Here is a 13,148-nt window from a genome sequence, read left to right on the forward strand (position 1 = left end):
AATTTCACCTCAAAGCAGAAACTCTCTTCACCTCTCAACATGAGCTCTCTGCAAGACATGCTGGGATTATGTTACTGGTAAGTTTGCCTCACATCTTTTTTGTTGGAGCCTCAATGTCCAGCCATTTGTAACACTGGCCAGGAGAACAACCTGTTCTTAGGAGGGATGGCTCCTGCCTGGCAGGGCCAGTGGGTCAGGCCCAAGGGAAAGAATGAGCACAGGAATTTTCTGACGTAGGCTCAGTGTGGCTTGTGCTTAACCTGAGTTTTTTATATCTTACTTTGGGGAAAACTTATATCAGCTGATACACTCAGGCATAAAATAGCACCAAACATGGACTACTAGGAGACTGCAACAGCCTTGACACATCCCTCTTAAATAGCAGGTTACTCTGCTAGTTAGTGCATCTGCTACAGCAACATAAAATTTGAAGTTACTCCCTTTTACTCTGAAAAATATTTCATTATAGTGAACCTGACATACAGATAAGAACAACACCATTTCACGGAATTAACTCAGAGACCAAGACAACTTTTTACACAAAATCCTACCTTGCAGACCCTTCCTCAGTCCTACTTATTACTTACCCACCACTTACATGCTTCAGGGGATGCAGAATGACTTCCAAGACCCAGACCTTCACAGACATTTGCCTCAGTCCCAAAGAACCAAAGAGTAATTAGGCACTTACGTACCTTTGTGGAGACTGCCCTGAAAGACACATTCTGCTCTTTTTTTCAGGCAAGCTCCTCTGAGCTACAGAGCCCTCACCACACAACACTTGCATCTCCAAGACTGACCTGCAGTAACCGAGACAAGTAGCATTTGCTACTGACTTCAGCAAGAGAGAGAACAGTTTTCAATATAATGGCTGTGCTCTGACCCCAGGGGAGATCCTGTACATTAAAACCCTTTGAGAAGACAATGGGGACTCTGGAGAAATGCAGCAGTTAGGTCTCACACAAACAACCGCTACCATATGATCAGGACCCAGATGAGGAGAGGCCACAATAAAAGCTCTCTAAGCATGGAGCCAGATCTCAAGACAATGAAAAACAAGCAGAGTAACAAAGATGCAAATAGATACCATCTCACAACCCTGACAGTTCTGACTATTATAAAGGATATGTCTTTAGCATTCTCAGCCTTATGATTGAAAAGCATAATATATACATTTGCATAAAATGTACTCTATAGATTTTGCATCTTGATATTACGTGTTTTACGTATTACACGTGTCACATGCAATATGTAGTACATTTCTAATATGTAAATCATACGGTATGATGCAAGGCATTAATGGCTGCCTTTGCTTTCATACACATGCACACATGTGAATGCAGAATATACATTACATTTAAAAACAAACAAAACATTTTCTCACATAAAAAATCATCCATAGAATCTAAAAGCATCCATTTCCCCTTCTCACGCACTGGCAGCATTTGAAACATTTTAAAGTTGGGTATAAGACACAGCTGATTAAATAAAAAGAAAGACAGAAAGAGAAAGAAAGAAAGACCAAAAGACCGAAAGACGGACGGACGGAAGGAAGGAAGGAAGGAAGGAAGGAAGGAAGGAAGGAAGGAAGGAAGAAAGAAAGGAAGGAAGGAAGGAAGGAAGGAAGGAAAGGAAGGAAGGAAGGAAGGAAGGAAGGAAGGAAGGAAGGAAGGAAAGGAAGAAGAAGAAGAAGAAGAAAGAAAGAAAGAAAAAAAAAAAAGAAAAAAACAAAAAAAAATAAAAAAGAAAGAAAGAAAGAAAGAAAAGAAAGAAAGAAGAAAAGAAAGAAAGAAAAGAAAGAAAGAAAAGAAAGAAAGAAGAAAAAAAAGAAGAAAGAAAGAAAGAAAGAAAGAAAGAAAGAAGAAGAGAAGAGAAAGAAAGAAAAAGAAATTACTTGGGAAGCAAAACATGCATCTTAAGATGCAAATCTCTGGTCCCTTGACAAGCCCAGCACTGCGGGCCAAGGTATGCATTTTGCAATGCTACTTACTATAAGTTGCTCTCATAAAACCTAGTGCATGCAAAAGACATTTCTCTGTCTTTTGTTTAAAAAATATATAGAACTGGCTGAATCAGTAAAAAAAAAAAGCAAAATATTTCTTCAAGGTTAGCTCTTTTTCCTCTCATTTGAAAGATCTGGGGTACTGAGATTGTGCAGATGGCTTGGGCAAGCTTGCATCAGTGCCAGTCTAAATCTCTAATGTTGACACACTTACCCTGCAGTAATTTATGACTGTGACCCACTATATCAGTGCAATCTTCAGATAGCACAGGTGGTTGGGGTTTTCAGCAATGCCAACAAAATACCAACATACAAACTTCCCTCAGCTATAGAAACACTTCAATAAAAATGCAGCGATGTCAATTGCTTTCACATGCCTGAATACAGAACTGGATATCTGAAGCATAAAGTACATCTCATTAAACACTATTTTGTGGAGATAAACTGCGGAGATAACAAATGAATTTTCTCAAATGTGCCTAGCATCGAAAGACACTTAGCACTATGAAGATTAACTTGGTACTATAAAAGCCAATTAACATCAGGGCACTGGAACAAATAAGGCTGAAATAAGCTCACAACACAGAGATACTTCAACAAGCCTGTTGATTTCTTTATGCCCATTTTGATAATTGGTATATGGTCAGGAGTGGCAAAGAGCTTTTAGATCTATGCACCTTTTTCGAAACATAAACCAAGAGGGTCTTCAGCATGCCAAGTGTTGCAAAGAAGAAAGGCATCTGTTTGTTGACTTTTTCCTTACAGCTACAGAACTCACTGTGATGCTGGCTACAGCATTTCCATTATTCAAAGGCAATGGCATGGCAGGCGTGACTGATCCCACAGCCAAGGGCACTGCACTGGCACAGGAACGAAGGGCACAGCTTGAGCCAGATGTTTGTAGCCCCTTTAACTATTTACTCCCTGTTGAATCCTTCAGCTGAAGTTGTGGCAAGGGTTTCTTTGCTAGCAGAGTAGAAAGGTTAGGCTTCAGAGCTAATATTGGATTACAGCGGTCTCCAAAAAAAAAAAGGAAAAGACATTCATGAGGGAGTGGGGATGACAGCTAGCACTCCACAGAATAAAGCAAGAACATTTCTGACTGCACACAGTAATGAGAAACAGCAAATCAGCAGAGAAGAGCCCATTATCACAATCACTCTGTTTACGGTATCACAATTCACAGTCTGGTATGTAAATGCTGAATAGATCCAGCTGCTAGTGGGAAGACGGCTGTGCAGCAGCTTGCAGCTCTGTCTGGACCCATGACAACAAAACCGATCACACCTCTGTCAGCATTTTCTTCTCTTTAAAACCCTGGTTGTTGGGGGGAATGAAGTTGGAATATTTCATGGACTCCAGGTCTTCTGCTTCCAGGAATTCAGATTTGCTGAGAGACTGATTACTGTCCCCCTTCTTGGGCTCAGAGAAGGGTGACTGCTGCTGGCCACAGGTGACATGGGTATACTGGCACTGCTCTTCATGATCAGTCTCTCGGTGGTAGAAGTAGTTGAAGTTGGACAATGACAGGGACAGGCAGGGCAATGGTGAGCACACCAGCAATGGCACACAAGGAGCCCACAATCTTGCCACCAATTGTCATAGGATACATGTCCCCATAGCCCACAGTGGTCATGGACACCACTGCCCACCAAAAAGCATCAGGAATGCTGGTGAACAGGGAATCGGGGTCATCGGTCTCTGCAAAGTAGACAGCACTGGAGAAGAGGATCACCCCAATGAAGAGGAAGAAGATGAGGAGGCCCAGCTCCCTCATGCTGGCCTGGAGAGTCTTCCCCAGGATCTGCAGCCCCTTGGAGTGCCTGGAGAGCTTGAAGATCCTAAAGACTCTGACCAGGCGGATGACTCTGAGGATGGCCAAGGACATGGCTTGCTGCTGGCCCCCGTTGTTGCTGCTACTCCAGGCTGCTGCTTCTGCTGCTGCTGCTGGGCCAGCTCCGTGCCCAGGGTGATGAAGTAGGGGATGATGGCCACGATGTCTATGATGTTCATGATGTTACGGGAGAACTCGGGCTTGCTGGGGCAGGCAAAGAAGCGCACGAGGAGCTCAAAGGAAAACCAGATGATGCACAGGGTCTCGATGAGGAAGAAGGGGTCAGTGAAGAAAGGGCCCGCACCGGTGGCAGGTCGCAGGGGTTGTGGGGTCCCACTCGGTGGCGGCGGTGGTGGCAGCAGCAGCGTGTCGTCCCCAGGCACTGCTGCCTCCCCGAAGCCAGGCTGGGAGCCCTTGGGCTCCTGGCGGAACTCAGGCAGGGTCTCCAGGCAGAAGATGACGATGGAAATGAGGATCACCAGCACAGAGACGATGGCGATGGCCCGGGCTGGCCCAGAGCTCTCAGGGTACTCAAAGAGCAGCCAGACCTGGCGCTGGAAGTGGTGCTGGGGCAGGGGCTTCTCCTCCTCCTGAATGAAGCCCTCGTCCTCCCGGAAGGTCTCGATGGCCTCCTGGCCCAGCTGGTAAAAGCGGATCTCCTCCAGGAAGATGTCGAGGGGTACGTGGACCGGCCTCCGGAGCCTTCCCCCGGACTGGTAGTAGTAGAGGATAGCATCGAAGCTGGGCCGGTTGCGGTCGAAGAAGTACTCGTTGCGGAGCGGGTCGAAGTAGCGCACCCTGCGGCTGGGGTCCCCCAGCAGTGTGTCGGGGAAGATGGAGAGGGTCCGCAGCTGGGTCTCGAAGCGCAGCCCGGAGATGTTGATCACCAGCCGCTCGCTGCTGCAGCAGCCGCCGCCGCTCCGCTCCTCGCCCGCCGCCTCCGCCTCGCCGCCGCCCGCCCGCGGGGCCGCCAGCGCCAGCGGCTCCTCCGCCCGCATGCCGCCCGCTCCCTGCCCCTGCCCGTGCCCGTGCCCGTGCCCGTGCCCGTGCCCGTGCCCGTGCCCGTGCCCGTGCTCGTGCTCGTGCCCGTGCCCGTGCCCGCTCCCCACCGCCTCCCCTTCACCGCCCGGGAGGAGCCGCCCCGCCTGTTGCGCCTCGGCGCGCTCGCACGGCGGCTCCGCGGGGCTGCCGGAGCGCCGCAGCTCCTTCTCCGGTCCCGGCCACGGTCCCGGCCACGGTCACGGTCCCGGTCACGGCCACGGGCACGGCGTGCTCTGCTGCACGGCACTCCCGGCTCTGCCCTCCCCGCTGCGCGCACACGCAGGCGCGCACATACACACACAGACCCCGCCGGTTACACGGCGATGGAGGGACAGACGGACACGCGGGGACAGACAGAGGCACCCAGGGACACGTACGCCGGCACCCACACGCCTAGGTACGGAGACATGCTGCAGCCCCAGCCCGGGGGGGAGGGAAGGGGGGCGGCCCTGGGGTCCCCCCGCGTGTAACCAGCTGCAGGGGGCTGCTCCCCGGCCGGGCGCTTTGCAGCAGCTCGCCTAAGCGGTGGCACCCCCTGGCTCTTCTTCCTCCCCACCCGTCCACCGTCAAAACCTGCCCCTGCCCCTGCAGGCAGACCCCCGACGAGGGCTGGACACCGCTAGCTCCGACCCCGATGCTGGAGCCAGGAGCCCTCGGTGCTGTGCCTGCTCCCGCTGCGGGCTCTCCAGCTGACCTTGAGCGAGGCGCTCCGTGCCTGTGGCTCGTAGACCTCCGTTTATAAATGCCACTGCCAGGATGCAAGCACGGCAGTGGCATCTGGCTGCTCACAGATGGAGGCAACCTGTCACACACTGAACTGCAGCTGGGGAAAAACACAGGTAAATACACTTTCTGATTTGGAGTGCGTAGGATTTGTCCCTTCTCCAGGTATCAAACAGTTGAGCTTGCTCTTTGTTTGTTTACCACCACACATTACCCAATCTCCCTGGGAGACAACACACATTTTGTAGGCAATTAGACTTCCAGTCCTTTTGCCTTCAGAAACCTGTTGCTCCATCCATGTCATGTGTGGGATCTGAAAGCATAAAGAAACTTATGACAGTCCTCTTTGTCCTTCTGAAAATAGGGCTAACAGGTAAGGCTGCATCCATCATTCCCAGAACAAAAAGTCTGTCTTTCCCTTGAAAGCCTTTTGTCAGTGCTAAATATTATTAATGAGGCTTTTCTCATCATAGTATCTGATGCCTTTGCTGGCTGCAAGCCATATGCTTAGCCTACACTATCTTAGCAGCACAGGACTAGAAGCAAAATATTTCCCTTTTTACCCCTCCTCCCAAATCCTCTATAACTAGCTGGTAATATTCAGTTACTTCAGGCTTTGGACATTTTGACCAGCTGAAGGTGTCTTGTTTGGCTCTGTCCTCAAGAAGGAGGTGAATATAATCTAAACATTGCTTAATCCTTTTTCCTTTCCCTCTGAATAGCATTGAAGATGGCTGTTGCAAAAGGAAGCATATTTTTCATTTATATGAAAATGGCTGACACACAAGGAAGCATATTTTTCTTTCATATTATACACAATTAGGGTATAGCAAGCAGATGAAAAATACTTTGATGGAGAATATACTTTCTAAAAAAAATGAATCAATATTTACCTTTATAATAGTAAAATGCTTCTTGCTGGGATTCCTTTTCAATTATTACAATGAATAATTCATTCATAGGATTATTTGAATAATTATTATGATTTATTCATTCACGTGGTTAGCTATTGTTTTTTTAAACAGCTTTTGGGAGGGATGGAAAAAAATCCTGAGGTTTATAAGAGGATACAAGGCATGCCTAGATTGCAATCACTGCTGTGATTCAGCTCACCACATACTAGGTTTAAACCAGAGAGCTTCAAGCAGCACGGGAGAGAGAGTGTGGAGCTCTGCAATGGTTTGCAGGACAATTTGCCAGCCCAGGCAGACATCTCATGCTGCCACAGCTCTGGTCTTCACACTACCTTGAGCTAGTGGTGTTGCAGATAGCTCAGGTGCCTCCACATGAGCTGCAGTCCCGTCCAGCCATGTCTACTCAGCTGCTACCACAGTCCATCTTAGAGCAGGCACCCAGCCTGTCTGCACTCGCTCCTGGAAGCCCTTAGGAAGTCCCTCTATTCCCTTCCTTCTGAGAACTTAGGCTGCCCCTCAGACTCAGTATCAGCCCCATAAGCCTTTGCAACATGCAACTAAACTCTTTTTAGCACACAGCCTGTTCCCGAACTGATCAGCACCACACAGCCTGTGCAGCCACACCCTCACTTCTATATTAAGATCCTATGCCGGCTGCCACTGTTCAGCCTCCGTGAGGGATCTTGCTGGGCCAGCATCTTGCAGTGGTATACAATTTGCTGAAGAAGTACAGCAAGAGAGATCCAGCGATGTCAAGGAGGAGGACATGATGCAAACCCCACAACAGTACTCCAGAATGCGACACAGCAATACCATAACACACTCCAAAGGATGATTTGGCTGCTAGGTCTGGGGCCAAAACCTCAAGATCAGTGCCAGCTAAAGGTGCCACTAAACATGTCTCTGAGGTGGTGGCCATGTTCACCCTCCTAGCTCAGCTATGATAGGTTGCTACAGTTCAAGAGTTAAGGATGATTGCAACCCCCCCGGGATGTATCAATCAGTGATCCCAAAGTGCACAAAAAGATCTCCATAAATCCATGAGAAAAATAAAAATTGCTGCTGGTTCTAGCATAGCAAGACACCTGATTCTGAGCCCTCATCACAGTCGAGAAGCTGGAAGGGCATTGCTGCCTGGAGACTGGCTCTGTGGCACAGCAGTACAGCTTCAACAAGTAAATTGTTTGCTTGGATGTCTTACACACCCCTGAACATGGTTCAGCATTTTGGGTAACCCTCTGAAATCCCTTTGGATCCCTTTCAGTGGATTTGAAGTCCTCAGCACTGTAGCTGCCACAGAATTATGGGTACATAGCATTTTCTCAGCAAAGACAAATTCAGAGCTCCTCAAGGTAAGTTCTCCAAAACTGAGATATCCTAAATGGGTATCTAGATTTGTGTCTCGCATATGCAGAACTTCTCCATTTCTTTTCTTTCTGTGTTTCCCAGTCATTCCTTCTTCTCCTGAACCTTCTGGTTTTCTCTTCCATGGCTTCTGTGCTACCCCTATCTTCTGCTTCCCTGACTCCCTGACTTCCCTGAATGTCATCTTTTCCCACATTTGTGTACTTTTCCTGGTTATGAAGTATCTCTTCCCTCTGACCCTACCAGTTTCTTCACTTATTTATATATTTTCACTTATTTTATAATTTTCATATCCATTTTGCAAAAATCCTGCTGGAACTGAACCCTGCCCAGTAAGCACTACAGATGGTGGCTGACTGCCTGACTCACTAGAAGAACTGAGTGACCAGAAGAATAACAACCTACTTCTAGAAACACTATAATGCAGACCTTAAAATGGTGTTCATAACAGCAAATTTCATGGCCAGCAATGTTGTTTAGCCTGTTCCCTAGCATGGTATTAGCCTGGAACTACTAAAACCATCCATAATTTCCTGAGAGCAGTTAAGAAAGTTAATGTGGGCCAGAGACTACCCCAGCAAGGAGTTCAACTGTTTACCTTTATATTTGAGGTGGATTGTTTATCAAGTGTTTGGCTCTGTGGACATGAACAAGGATGGGGGAAGAACTGCATCAGTCCAAAATGATACTCTTTTCATCTGATAGAACACTAAGTACACTTACAAAAGATGAGCAACTTCACTGACTACAAGAAATGAAACATTGGCTTTTGTATCCACATTACACTGTGAACTGGAAGAAATTATGAGGAATTCTCAGTTCATACATCTGCAGGTCTCAAAGTATCTGAAGGCAACAAGGTGAACAGAGAGTCCAGGTGTTTAACAATACCCTCATCATGTATCAGTCATGTTGCTGTTTCTACAACTGCCACAATGGACAGTGATCAGACTTCAATTTTTCCCACAATGCAAGCAACCTCAACTACTCTGTGATAGTGCATCTATCCCTGATCCCTGAGGTGCTGTCACCTTTAATTTGTCCTTTTAAGTTCCCTCCTTCCCCCAGCAGTTACACATATGAAGAAAAAATAATGGATAAATAAATAAATAAAAACAGAAAACTCAGTGGATAAGTTATATGGATATTACATCAGCCATAGCACAATGAATACACATGCATGCACACATACATGCATTCACACGTGCACATTTGAATGAACTTTTCCTGTAAGATTACGGTTGTAATTGCATATCAAAAAGCTATGTAGTTTCCAATGCTCTTATATTTACAACATGCAACAGCGGTGGCTTCACCCTGATGGACAGCTAAGTGCTCTCACTCCCCCTTCTCTTTGCAACAGGCGGAGAAAATATGATGGAAAAGGGCTCAAGGGTTGAGGTAAGGCCAGAGAGATCACTCATCAATTATTGTCGTGGGCAAAACAGGCTCATCATAGGGAGAGTAATATAATTTATAGCCTATTACTAACAGACTAAAGGAGTGAGAAATTAAAAGCAAACTCAAAACACCTTCCCCCCAACCACCCTCTTCTACATCCTCCCCTCGAGCGGCACAGGGGAATGTGGGCTGTGGTCAGGCCCTAGTGCTTCGTCTCTGCTGCTACCTCATGGTCCCTCTCTGCCCCTGCTCCATGTTGGGTCCCTCCCACGGGATGCCGTCCTTCCCGAACTGAGCCTTCGGGGGCTGCCCACAGGCAGCAGGTCTTCAAGCACTGCTCCCACATGGCTCCGTACCACGGGGTCCATCCATCCCCCAGGAGCAAAGTGCTCCAACACAGGTCCCCCATGGGTGGGCAGCAGCTCCTGCGTGGGATCCTCTCCACAGGCTGCAGCTCCGGACGGGGACCTGCTCATGCTGGGCCTCTCCATGGGCCGCAGCCTCCTCCAGGCCACATCCACCTGCTCCACCGCAGGCTCCTCCACGGGCTGCAGCATGGAGATCTGCTCCATGTGGGACCCATGGGCTGCAGGGGGGCTCCACCAGGGGCCTCTCCACGGGCCACAGGGGAACTTGTGCTGCCTTGTGCCTGGAGCACCTCCTGCCCTCCTTCTGCACTCACCTTGGGGTCTGCAGGGCTGGTTCTCACTCATCACTCTTCCAGCAGCTGTTGTAAAGCAGATTTCTTCCCTTCTTTAAGTCTGCTCCCAGAGGTGCAACGAGCATCGCTCATTGGCTCAGCTCTGGCCAGCAGTTGGTCCCTTTTGGAACTGGCTGGAACTGTCTTTGACCTGACATGGCATCTTCTGTACTCTTCTCATAGAGACCACCCTAGCAACCACCCCACTACCAAACATTGCCCATAAATCGCATACAATACAGGCTGTCTTTACACTACACTTCAAATAGAATGCCTATGCCATCATTAAGTGAGGAAAGAGGAAGTACACTTCCACAATAAGCTGGAGGTGATAGCCTCATTCACTACATCACTCAGCAATATTCCTGGAGCGCTATCTTTTCTGTACCTTCAATGAGGATAGGTTCTAGTATTGGGAAAAATATGCCACCATGTAACTAAAAAGCATGTCACAATCCTGGAATAGAGGGAGAAGTGGAAGGGAAAACAAGGTTGTATCAGAAACTTTTGTGCAAGTACTTCCTAGCTTTCAAGTACTTACTCCTGTAACCTTAAAAGTGTTGTTAAAGTTGTGCTTATCTTGGGCTTTCAAAAAACTAAATTTTAAAAGAAAATCCCCAAACTTGTCCCACAGATGAGTAACATTTAAACATGAGCTATTTCTAAATAAGCAAGTATATTTCATGAAAACACTTTTTTTTAATCGCCTTTCAGAAATACCTTAGAATTATTACAGGAACTGCCAGGAGATATCTATCACAAGTTAAAAAACATGCTGGCCTGTCAGACGGCCACGGTATTTAGGCTCACAACACAACCCTATGTCATGTGAATGAGTGAAACAGAAGGTAACAACAGCATGCAGACCTATCACCAGAAAACAAAAACAAACAAAGAAACAACAACAAAAAACATACAAATATATATATATATATATATATATATATATATATAAAGTGGGGGTTTCGTAACTGTTTGATAGACAGCTTAGAATTATTGAGACGTGTTGTCCAAATTCAGGTTCTGCAATGTTGCAATGTCAGAGATGCAGCTCCTTTGAGATGTCTGTCCACCCTTCAGCTTGACTTTGTCTTCTTTTGGTTCTGTTCAGCTTCTTTTGTTTCTGGATTCCATCATCCAATTTCATTCTCTTAATTTATTTATATCTTATAGTCCCTGAGCTGGCCCCAAATGTTTACCCTGCCATCCTGTACCTTGGCTCTTCCCCATACTCATTCCTTCTGTTCCCATCTTCTATTTCTCCCAGTCCTTTCAGTCCATTGCTCTTATCCTATCTCATTTTCTAGTTCATCCTTCCTAAACATTATATTTAAATTTGGTTCAGTTCCTCAAATTCCAAGTATTTCAACAGATGTCCTTTCCCATGCAGGAGAATGACTTTATTTGCAAAAGAAGCAATCCTTTAAAATCATGCTGTGGTATTTGCTACATTGCTTGCCAATGTAGCAAAGCTCAAGACACAGCTTTGGAGAGGGCCAGCCTGTGCTTTGTAACTGATAAGGATGGGGAAAACGTAGGAACAGGAGGATTTAGGTTATTTGAGAATATTTGAGGAGGGCCTGTGTTTTGTGTTCCTTAACACAAAACCTGTTAAGGAACATTTAGGGGAAGGGGTTCAGGCAGAAACAAAAGAGTGAATAGATGCTGTATAACAACACAGGGCACGCAAAAGCTGTTGACAGTCAGTGTGCTCATCTGATTGAGCCTGGTAGCTTGATTTGCCTTCTTCTGCAAAGCCTGCCTCAGCTACCTCTCACATGCTCTCACCACCACACGTGTGTGAGTGCTGTAGGGACGAGGTGCCACCAACTGGGAGCTGCGTGAGTTGGTTTGGTGCCTGTGGCTGGAGCCAGGTCAGGGTGCTGGCATACCAACCTGTGGTGCCAGACTGGGGTGGGCAAGGGTTTCAGCCCTGCCACTGGGTCAGGACCAGTGTGCGCATCCCAAAAAACAGCTTCTGGGGAACTGGGCTGAGTGAGGTGAGGGCAGGGCTCTGTGATGGCTGTCACCAGTGAACAGCAGTCCTGAGCAGCCAGAGAGGAGGAAAGGGACTTGTCTGCCTGTAGTTACGTGAGACCTAGCAGTGTTACATCTGGGTGCTGCTTAAGGCAGCACCTGTTTTGTGGCAGTCTGTGCAGCTGGCTATGTCAGTGCATCTGTCTCTGGGATGCACACTCAGCCTCACTACTCTTTCAACCTACAAATGTCCATTGACGTGGGATAGAGATCTCTGGGTCTTTGGGGGCTCAGGATTGAGCACCAACATCCAGGAATGAGGAACTTCTTTGTGAGGAGCTTCTGGGTTCTTCAGAGGTCACTTATAGGCCCTAGCATATGCATAGATATAGCATCCCTTAACACCCATCAATGGGAGATTAGGGATAGGCAGTAGAATTTCCACTGAGAAAGTCTCTGCAGACACATGCACATTAAGTATGTTTAAACATTATTTTTGAAAAAAAAAAAATAGAAAAATAAAAAAAGAGCAGCAGCAACATAAGCAACTATGGAAACATATTTAAATTTGTTACTCTTTGCATGTTACTATGTGTTACGTGTAGCCTGTATTGTTCAATGTCAGCTCCTTTACTGTATGTTGGCACTGCAAATCATTATTAAAACAGAATGATAAGACATGTTTAAGTGAGGTTTGTGTAGTTCTGATGGGAAGAAAACCCAGGGTAAGCCTTCATCCTGTCCCAGCCACTTTCCCACGCCAACACACAAACATGGTGCTGTGAGGAATATTCTGGATGCAAAAAGCTCTTTCCCGTCATGGTTCCATATGACCCAGTTGTCCACCAAATAATGCATCTGTCCTCATCCCGTTGACTGAGAATCCCTCTGTGCATATAAATGCAGTGTCTCTCAAACACAGATCTGCCCAGGTCTGTGGGGCCTCTTCATTATGCTGCCTTTGAGAGGAGGGTCTCTATAAAAGGATGTCTTTCCATTCTCCCCCAAGGTATTGCTAGGGCAAGTGTAGGCAGTAGACTGACCAGTTGTGCACAAGAGGGGAAAGAGAGACCCTAGAGCCACATGGATCTTTCTGCTCACTCTCCCTGTCCATTCCAATTCCACCTGAGAAGGGGAGGGGAAAAAAAATGGCTTTTTTTTTTTTTTGCAACATCCCTGCCTAACTGCTCT

The 13,148-nt window shown here is 47.1% G+C and overlaps 1 protein-coding gene and 1 long non-coding RNA gene across 2 annotated transcripts; one reads left to right on the forward strand and one right to left on the reverse strand.

Moving 5' to 3' along the window:
- Window positions 1-2,631: 2,631 nt before the first annotated feature.
- On the reverse strand, window positions 2,632-4,834 carry LOC116489614 (potassium voltage-gated channel subfamily A member 6-like). The gene is given in 3 exon segments (XM_032188079.1): window positions 2,632-3,524; window positions 3,526-3,923; window positions 3,926-4,834. Coding segments are annotated over 3 exon segments (1,548 nt in total). The 3' UTR covers window positions 2,632-3,283.
- Window positions 4,835-5,096: 262 nt separating this feature from the next.
- Window positions 5,097-9,406, forward strand: LOC116502409. Its single transcript, XR_004254559.1, has 3 exons — window positions 5,097-5,274; window positions 5,469-5,716; window positions 8,213-9,406. It is a non-coding gene; the product is annotated as an uncharacterized LOC116502409 (long non-coding RNA).
- Window positions 9,407-13,148: the final 3,742 nt, after the last annotated feature.

This window comes from Aythya fuligula, chromosome 1, assembly GCF_009819795.1.
Source record: "Aythya fuligula isolate bAytFul2 chromosome 1, bAytFul2.pri, whole genome shotgun sequence".
Lineage (NCBI taxonomy): Eukaryota > Metazoa > Chordata > Aves > Anseriformes > Anatidae > Aythya > Aythya fuligula.